This window comes from Dendrobium catenatum, unplaced genomic scaffold, assembly GCF_001605985.2.
Source record: "Dendrobium catenatum unplaced genomic scaffold, ASM160598v2 fragScaff_scaffold_273, whole genome shotgun sequence".
Taxonomy (NCBI): domain Eukaryota; kingdom Viridiplantae; phylum Streptophyta; class Magnoliopsida; order Asparagales; family Orchidaceae; genus Dendrobium; species Dendrobium catenatum.
In genome coordinates, this window is record NW_021318735.1 from 2146778 (window position 1) to 2156395 (window position 9618).

The window sequence follows — 9618 nt, forward strand, 5'->3', positions numbered from 1 at the left end:
CCATAGTTTTAAAGTATGACACATATCTTAATACCTCTATAATTAGCACAATCTTGTGCATCACCTTTATTCTTAAAAATATGAATTAACACACTCATTTTTCACTCATCTGGCATATTTTTAGTCTTCAAATTAGTATTAAAAAGTTTAGTAAGCCAAGAAATTCCTTCATCTCCTAAGCATTTCCACACCTCTATTGGAATATCATCATGTCCAATAGCTTTTCTACCCTTTATTTTCTTTAAAGCCTCTCTAACTTCAGTTTTACTAATACGCCGATAAAAACAGAAATCTTTATTTTCATTTAGGGTGCTAAGGTCACTATAGTCAATCTTATTTTCACAATCTTCATTAAAAAGTTTAGCAAAATATCTCATCCAAATTTGTTGAATATCATCTTCTAAGAAAAGTAATTTTTTTATCTTCATCCTTAATACACTTCACTTGAACTAAATCCTTACTACTCCCTATCTTTTTGTTTGGCTAACTTATACATATATCTTTCTCCCTCCTTAGTATCTAATATATTATATAAAACACTAAAAGCTAATGTATTTGCATCGCATATTGCTTTCTTAGCATCCTTACGAGCCACTTTATATATTTCCCAATTATCAATGCAACGGAAAGAAAAATATAAATGCAGTGGAAAGAAAAATTGTATCAGGATTTAACGTGGAAAAAACTCAAAATCGGGAAAAACCCACTGAGCCACACAAAACCAAGAAATCCACTATGAAAATGGGGAGAAATAAGTACATATTTCTCTTCTCTCTCTCTCTCTCTCATTACTTCTCTTCTCTCTTACACATTTCTAACTCAAAACAAAAGATAAAGACAAGTAAAATAACACCAAAGGACGCAACCCTTTAGAAAAACGAGAAAGAAAATTGTTCAGTCCATCTTGAAGTGTGCTCAAACCCACAGCGCTGCGGCGCCGAATCTATAGTGCTGTGGCACTTCTCTCTCTGTCATTTCTCCCAAAAAACTTTGCAGCATCGGGGGCTCGGGTACATAGCACCGGAGAGTTGTACAGAGAAAAAAAAATTTAGTTGAAAAGAACATGGAGAGGACTCACCCCCACGTATTACGACAAACTGAACTGAGGTCTGAGATAATAGTATAACCCGATTGATCAACACAATCAAATTCCACACAGAATTAACACTGATTAGCTTGATTTTCAGGTCTTCTAATAATCTAATAGCATCTCATGTATGTTTAGTTGTGTACATAATTGTATCCTAATGCTGTCTTAATAACAGTATTCACAATTATTATAGTAAATTTTAAAAAATATTACTTGGGTAAACAGAACTCTTGGGGCTGGTAGAAAACACTGAGCCGGAACCAAGGCATTTATATATGTAGAGAATCACTGTTTAACACAGTGATATATTTCCTGCAAAGAAACTGTTAAAGCGCAAATAAAGGAAAGAAGAACAGAGAACAGTGATGAGAAAACATTCTTCCTTCCTTTCATTTGCTACAGTGAGTGAGCTTTTAATATAAAGAAGATGGCAGATCCATTAGGAACCAACGGCTGATATCACTTAGTATGCAGAGCATCAACGGATCAGGAAACAAGTGTTCAGAAAAGCTGTATGAGCCGTATATGGTAGTGGAGAAGTAAGCCAACTTATCAGCTATCACCATCCCTCAAGTTGAGAATGTGTTGCTGGATTGTTAACTTGTTGCTTAAGAGTTCAAAGCGGGTGGCTAAAGAGATTTCGTGAAAATGTCAGCAGGTTGGTCCTCAAAGGAGATGTGGTGGACAGCAATGTGCTTCGATTTGATACAATCTCGAATAAAATAGAAGTCCACTTCAATGTGTTTAGTCCGAACATGGAACACAGCGTTGTTTGCAAATGCAATTGTTGAAACGTTGTCACAAAATAATGAGGTGGGAGAGGTTAGCAGTGCTTGAAATTTAGCTAGTAGTCGACGGAGTCAAATAATATCACATGCAGCAGTAGCTAATGCTCTGTATTCATCTTCGGTGGAGGAGCTGGCAATTGTTGATTGCTTTTTGATACACTAGGAGACTAAATTGCTACCAAGATATGCACAATAGCCAGTGATAGATCTCCAATTTGTAGGATCATGCCCAATCAGAATTAGAATAAGCATGAAGTTCAAATGAAGAGGAAGTAAGCGGCAATCAAAGGTGAATTGTGCCACGAAGATACCTGAGAACCCATTTTAGCAATTGATAATGAGGGTTGTGAGGTTTATGCATATGTTGGCATAGAAAATTGACAACAAATGAGAGATCTGTACGGGTGATTGTAACATACTGCAACGATCCAACTAGCTGACAGTATAGTTCAGGCGTGGAGAATGGTTCAATGTCAGGTGGTAGTGGCGGTAATTTAGTGGGCATAAGGGTTAAAACAGGCTTGCAATCCTTCATTAATTCCAGCTCTTTCCAATAACATGGCACCATATAAGGCTTGAGACAAGTGCAAGTCAGAGTCCCTATTGACCACCTGAATGCCAAGAAAGTTAGAGACCGCTCCAAGATTTCTCATATGAAATCTAGCATGCAACGCAAGCAGCAGAGAAGAGATAGGAGAAGGGTCATTTCCCGTGAGTAATATGTCATACTAGGATATATATATTTGAGTTCCACCTTTAAAGAAGAGGAGTAAGGAGTGATCAACCGAGCTCACTTGAAAGCCAAATTGAATGAGAAAACTGGTGAAGGTTCAAAACCATTGTTTGGTGCTTGTTTAAGACAATAAATGAACTTTTTGAGTAAGCAGACATGATTTGGTAGGTTTGGGTTTATGAAGCCAGGAGGCTGCATCATATAGATTGTTTTCTCAAGTTGGCCATGTAAGAAGGCATTTGAAACATCAAGTTGGAAAATAGAACACTTGCGAGTGAATGCCATAGTAAAAGTATGCGAATAGTTGGAAACTTGGCAATGGGACTGAATGTGCCAAAGTAATGAAGGCCAAATTCTTGATTGAAGCCTTTGGCAACTAAGCGAGCCTTGTAGTGAGCAATTGAGCCATCAGAATTGTACTTAGTTCTAAAGAGCCATTTGCAACCAAATACGCTTAGATGTGGGGAATTAGGAACAAAGACCCACGTGCCTTGGTTTTGCAGAGCTTCAAATTCGGTGGACATAGCTTTCCTCCAAACAACATGTTTCACAGCTTGAGAGTAACAGGTTGGGTTTGTGGGAATGATTGAGTGCTGCAAATCAAATATTATCTTTGGTTGAACAATACCTATCTGAAGCCGAGTGATCATGTGATGCTTGGGTTGAATACTGGGTGGCTGATGGGCAGTTGGTATGGAGAAAGAAGAAGTTGCATTTATTGAGCTTGAAGTAGAAGATGTTGGTGTTGGTTGAAATGAGGATGGTGAAGTAGTTCATATGGAGTTTATGGTTACTATATGGGATGTAGTGGTTGTACAGGACGGTGGCACAAGTAGAGATGGGGGAAGAGCTAGAGTGGAAGTAAGGGGTTTGAAGGTAGAAGAAGTTGAGGCAATTTTATAGGGAAAAATGGTCCAAAGAATTTGACATCTCGAGAAAATTGCATACATCCTATGATAGAATTGATACATTTGTAACATTTGGTTTCATCAGCATAGCCAAGAAACACAGTTGAGATCTAGGCTAAAATTCATGATGAAGTTGAGACGGTAGCCATGCGTAATATAAGCAGCTAAAGACCTTAAGATGAGAATAGTCTGGTGGTGAATGATGAAGAAGCTCATAAGGTGACACATTCCAAGAGGATTTATAAGGTATTTGGCATGAAAGAGAAGAGCCCGGGCAGTTTCAATAAGATGCTTGTGTTTTTGTTCGGCAACATCATTTTGTTGTGGTGTATAGGGATAGGTGACTTGATGCACAATGTCGCATCATTTGAGACAGGTGTTAAATGCATGGTTGATGTACTCAACACCTCCATCAGTTTGAAGCATTTTAATGGGGTGATTAAACTATTTCTCAACTAGAGTTTTAAATTGTTGGAATATAGTGAAAGTTTCAGATTTATTACGAAGAGGAATCACCCAGCAAAAATGTGTATAATCATCAACAAACAAAAGGTAATATTTATAACCATATAACGATAAGATTGGGGAGGGTCCCCATACATCAGAGTGTATTAACTCTAAACAACTGGTAGTTTTAGAAGTAGATAAAGGAAAGGGTAGTCTATGGGATTTAGCTCGCACGCATGCAGAGCAATGAAAATTAGCAGACAACTTTTTGAGGGAAGGAAGAGATGCTAAGAAGAGTTGTAGAGTCGATGGAGATGGAAGCCCGAGCCGCTGATCCAGGTAGCTTGAGCTAGTTCAGTGGTGTGGATAGTAGGTATGGTGCTGGGCAAAGTGGAAGAAGCAACTGAACACATCTTAATGTGATAGAGACTTGATGACATGAACTTTGGAGGAGAGTCTGATTGGTTCGGACATCCTTGATTGCAAAGCCATTAGCATTAAAGAGTATGAAACAGGAGTTGTCATTAGTTTGTATGTTAACAAAGAGGAGATTATGTGATAGATGTGGAACATGTAGAATACGAGGAAGACAGAGCTTACAAGATGGAGTGGGTAAAATTCCTTGATCGGAGTTCACAATAGGTAGCAGTTGGCCATTTCCAACTTGAACGTGTGAAGATCAATTGTAAGTTTGGGGTGAATGAAGTTATTGTAGGTTGGAGGTCAGGTGAGATGTAGCACCCGTATCAAGGAACCAATCATCCGAGGATATAGAGTCAGAAACTAGATAGGCTTATTGTTAAGGTTGGTGGGACAGGTCAATGCGATGCCAGTATTGGAGGGCTGACTGTCATGTTTTTCCTGCCACAGATCTAGAATTGAATTGATGAGCGAAGACGGCGACCTCCCCGAGTAAGGGGGGATGAAGTGCGACCACCCTTGGCTAGAGGCAAGGAAGAGCGACCGCATCCACGCGTGCAACCACGAATTGCCTGAAGTGCAAATGCATTATTTATGGAGGATGCAGTAATGGGAACACTAGCATAATCAAAGTGAAGATTCAGTTCTTCACTGCATATAAGGGAGTAGAAATCGTCGAGTCTGATCGGTTGCAGTTGGGTAAGAATATATGTCTTAAAGGCATTGTAAGCCGGTGGTAGCCCATTAATGGTATGGACAATAATGTCCTTCGAATCAATGAATGAGTCGGGTGCTATAATCGCATCCACTTTCTGTTTGATCTCAGAAAGGTATTGAACCATGGTTTTGTCACTCTTTTGCAGTTGGTGGAGCTCGCTCTTCAGTTGAAGTTGTCTGGAATGATTCATTAATTGAAGTCATCGTTCAATCGTTGTCCAAATGTCATGGCACGATTTCAGATTAAAGACATATGGGAGAAGGGCAGGGGAGATTGTAGAATAAAGAGTGAAAGCCAAGTTTTGGTCAATCAACCTCCATGTCTGGTACTTAAAATTAATGCTGACGGTGCATCGGAGGCAAGCAGCTATCGCTGCGGTTCGGGGGTGGAACTATCAAGATAGCCGTTCGGGGGTGAAACTATCAAGGTAGCCGTTCCGAGATGGAACTATCAAGGTAACAGTCAAAACCATTAGCATAAAAGAGTTTAAGTACTTGAGATTTCCATATGGGATGGTTTTCGGCTGTGAGCTGTGCTGAGCACAGCTTTGACATTTGTCATAAGGAACTTGAGTTGGGGAGAGATAGTATCAGTCATCTTGATTGGAGTAGAGGAAGAAGGAGAGGGTGATGAGGAGCCTTAACCAAATGGCTCTGATACGCTGTAGAGAATCACTATTTAACGTAGTGATATATTTCCTGCAACGAAACTGTTAAAGCACAAATAAAGGAAATCAGAACAGAGAGCAGTAATTAGAGCACATTCTTCCTTCTTTTCATTTGCTGCAGTGAGTGAGCTTTTAATATAAAGAAGATGGCAGAGCCGTTAGGAACCAACGGCTGATATCACTTAGGGTGCAGAGCATCAACGGTCCAGGAAACAAGTGTTTCAGAAAAGCTGCAAGAGCCGCATATGGTAGTGGAGAAACAAGCCAACTTATCAACTGAACTTATCAGTTATCAATATCTAACCAATGCAACTATTAAATCCTTCAAATAAAGGAAGCTTAGTATCAGTACAGAAAAGTTAATTTCATACCTGACCAAGAGAACCTTCTCCTATGAAAGTTGTTGTGTCAAAGTTGTTTGTAGCTGCTTCAAGCTCGTCCAAAGAAAAGGAACGATATGAAGGAATACCAAGTGCTCCCAGCTTCATTGTTTGAGAGATATACCCTTGGAGGTGAACAGAAAAGCATTGTTTAGAAAAGTAAAAGTAATCATCGCGCAACAGTTTTGAATGGAGAGAAGGAATTGAAAAAAAAAATATTATCTGAAAATTTTCAGCAAAAGGTATCATAAAGGAATAGAAGGAGATGACTCTGGATCAGTGTGCAAGAGATTACTGGCATCAGCTAGCAGTTTTGAAGGGTAACCATTTGAAGCATGCTCAATCAGTCTTCTTGGAGGTCTTTTTACAACGCTTTTAGCTTGTCCTCTTCTTATGGCAGTAAACAAAAGGAAAGCGACAATCAGAGCTACTACAACAGCTCCCCCCACACTTACAGCAACAATTGCTTTATGAACCGATGTCTTCTTTTCCTTGCGAGGCAACAAATCGACCGCAAAAGCCTGATTCTGACAGAAGGAATTTGGATGCTGAATTTGATCTTTGTTTGTCAAACAATTTCCAGAGTACAGAACAATGGCGTCCTTGGATCTCGAGCTTAGACATGTTGGAAGGCTACCAGTCAACAGATTAGATGAAAAATCTACATCTTTTAGCTCATCATTGCAAGATGTATTTGGAAAAAGCATACCAGTAAACCTATTTCCAGAAATGTTGATAGACTGAATTGAGGGAAGTGACAGCAATGATGGCATGAAAGGCCCTACAAACCTATTTGAAGAAATATCTACCTGCTGAAGCAGATAGTAAGAACTGAGCTCAGATGGAATTCCCCCTTTAAAGCTGTTATTTCTCATGAAAAGTTTAACAACCTTCTTGCTCAAACTTGGGAACTGAGGACCAAAGAAATTGCTCTCTAAATCAAGAACTTGAAGATTAGCCAAAGAGCTAAGATCAGGCATTGGTCCAGAGAAAGCGTTGAATGAGAGCACAAGCAATCTAAGTGACACCAAGCTACTTAATGAAACTGGCAAAGGTCCATTCAAGGCATTGTTCTTTACACTCAAAACCGCCATAAGTGGAAAAGAGCCAATCCACTCTGGTAGTCTTCCACCAAGAATGTTATTATCCAGAATCAGTGTCTGAAGATTCTTCAAATGAGAAATTTCACTCGGAATCGTTCCATCCAACAAATTTGAGCTCATATTTAAAATCTCTAAGGAAGATAGCCTTGAAATCTTTGCAGGAATTGGACCCCATAGCCCAAGGGACGTCAAGGAGAGGACTTTCAGGTTAGGGAGCCTTGTAAGTGTGGTGAAGAATGAATCAATGGAGAAACTTTTGGGTAACCTAGAGGAGCTATTGTTCCCATTGATATGCAATTGTGTTATGCTCTCTTCATAGCATACAACAGTTACTAATGGATTTGGTTCAGCATTGCAGAAATCAGTCCTGCTATCCCAGCTAGTTAAACCAAATGGGAAATTAAGCAGACGCTGGAGTCTAAGAAGAGTCAACGCTTGCGAAGATTGCAATTGGCTCGAAGGCGGCATCAAGATCAAAACTATCAACACTACAAGTAGATAAGAGAAGTAGCTTCTACTGGCCATTATCAACTCAAACCGGAAAATTTTAGCAAGATCTCTTCTTTGCTCTTCCTCTGAGAAATTGAAGCAGGGAGGGGGGCTACAAGTAAGCTATTGTTGAGATAGAACCATACCAGCCATGCAAGCTCAAGGAACTCCAAGCATTGCCGCTTTTTAGCTTCCTCCCTTATCAAATCTCCGCGAGCCCGAGCAAAATGGTTTGATTGAGCGCCTAGTGGCAAGTGGCAATAATTTGGGCCTCAAATCCAAGATTGTAGGGTTTCTGGCGGTGACGGTATCAATCTCTCACGGGTGGCGAAGACGAAGAAGAGGACAAAGGAACAGCAGAGCTGAGCTGGAAATCGATGGGAGCGAACGAGACAAGTATACAAAACCAGAGCTTTTGCTCTATGCGAGAAGTAGGCAGAGATGCTTTTGAGCTCTTTATTCAGAATTTAGGATTTTTCCCACCAGCAAAGTCACCATTAAAGCGGGAAACAAAGCGAAAGATGAGCATCTCTTTCTTTCGCTTTCGTTGCAAAGAATTATTTGGATAAATAATAAAAAGTCCAGGACTTATTAAAAAGAATGTTTGTTTTGGGCCTGTTTAGCGCTCAAATGCGGCTCCCGTGAAGCAAAAAAAAAAAAAATTTCTTGGGACAATTAGGCCAATTAAGGCAAACTCACACACACAACCCATACACATAGACTCGAATCTTGGACCTCTTGGTTGGAAGCCTAAGCTCTCAACCAATAGGCCAAGGAGAGTTGTGTAGCAATTTTTTTTTTTTTTTTTACCACCCACCGTGGTTAAAAGAATAAATATGAGTTAAATTTGTTATTCATCATTTATAAAAGTAAATTTATTAGAGCCCATTTCTAAATAAAAATAATGAAAATAAACTTTCTTATTTTCCGATACATAGTAAAAAATTAATAGTTATTTTAAATTATGGGACTATTTGATTTAAAGTTATATTTATAAGTGATACATGATTATGATTTATGATGCATAGCACTGACATGACAAACTGATAAATGTGATAAAACATAAAAATGATGGCATTTATAATGTTAATCTATATTGATTCTTTGATTCATATGATAGTCTTCTTGTGGTACCTTTCATGATATATTGTGATAGAATTGAGTTAATGATTTATAATCACTTTCATGATTGTGATTTATATTATTCATATTGATCACTACCATTCATATTGTTCATATGAATTGATAGACATGTTCTATTAATATGATTGGTATGATTACATGCATATTATTTTGATGTTGTGGTTAATTCTTGTAATCTAATGGGACATTTGCTTATTATATGATTTTTATGATTTCAAAGAAGAATAAAGATTCTATGGAGTGAGAAAGATCAATATTTCTGATTTAGGTGTTTTTTTTATTTTCTTCTATTTATTTTGGTTGTCATGAATGCATAAGAGATAGAATGATTGGAAAGATGGTTGTGGCTGGAGTAAATGATTTTTTAGACTGAATTATAATGTATATGTTTTGAGGATAAATGTAGTGAAAGATTGCTTCCACTATGTTTGTTACTTATATATGATGTTAGTGTCTTTGGTAGTAAACTAGATGATATCAAAGAGAAAATTCTTCCATATTAGATCTAGGGGCATGATACCATGACCTCTCCCATCGATCATCACACTAGTGACACAAGACCCAATCGAAGAAAAAGTGCACGCCACTTTGGCTTTTCTATAAATATTATCATTTACTATGGGACACAATTCACTAGGAAAGACTTCATAACCATATGTAAAAATGTTCATGTTCAACTTCTTCACATGGTTATAGCCCATACTCATGAGAATGATTGAACTAAAGTTACAA

At 38.4% G+C, this 9618-nt stretch overlaps 1 protein-coding gene across 1 annotated transcript in view; it reads right to left on the reverse strand.

The window, feature by feature from the left end:
• Positions 1–8222, reverse strand: part of LOC110106644 (probable inactive leucine-rich repeat receptor-like protein kinase At3g03770) — a 22407-nt gene extending 14185 nt beyond the window's left edge. Inside the window, exons 1-2 of the mRNA XM_020836599.2 lie at positions 6447–8222; positions 6143–6276 (exon numbers count right to left, since the gene is read on the reverse strand). Coding sequence (XP_020692258.1) covers positions 6143–6276; positions 6447–7779 — 1467 coding nt within the window. The 5' untranslated portion in view covers positions 7780–8222. The remainder of the gene's footprint in view (positions 1–6142; positions 6277–6446) is intronic.
• Between the last annotated feature and the right edge of the window lie 1396 nt (positions 8223–9618).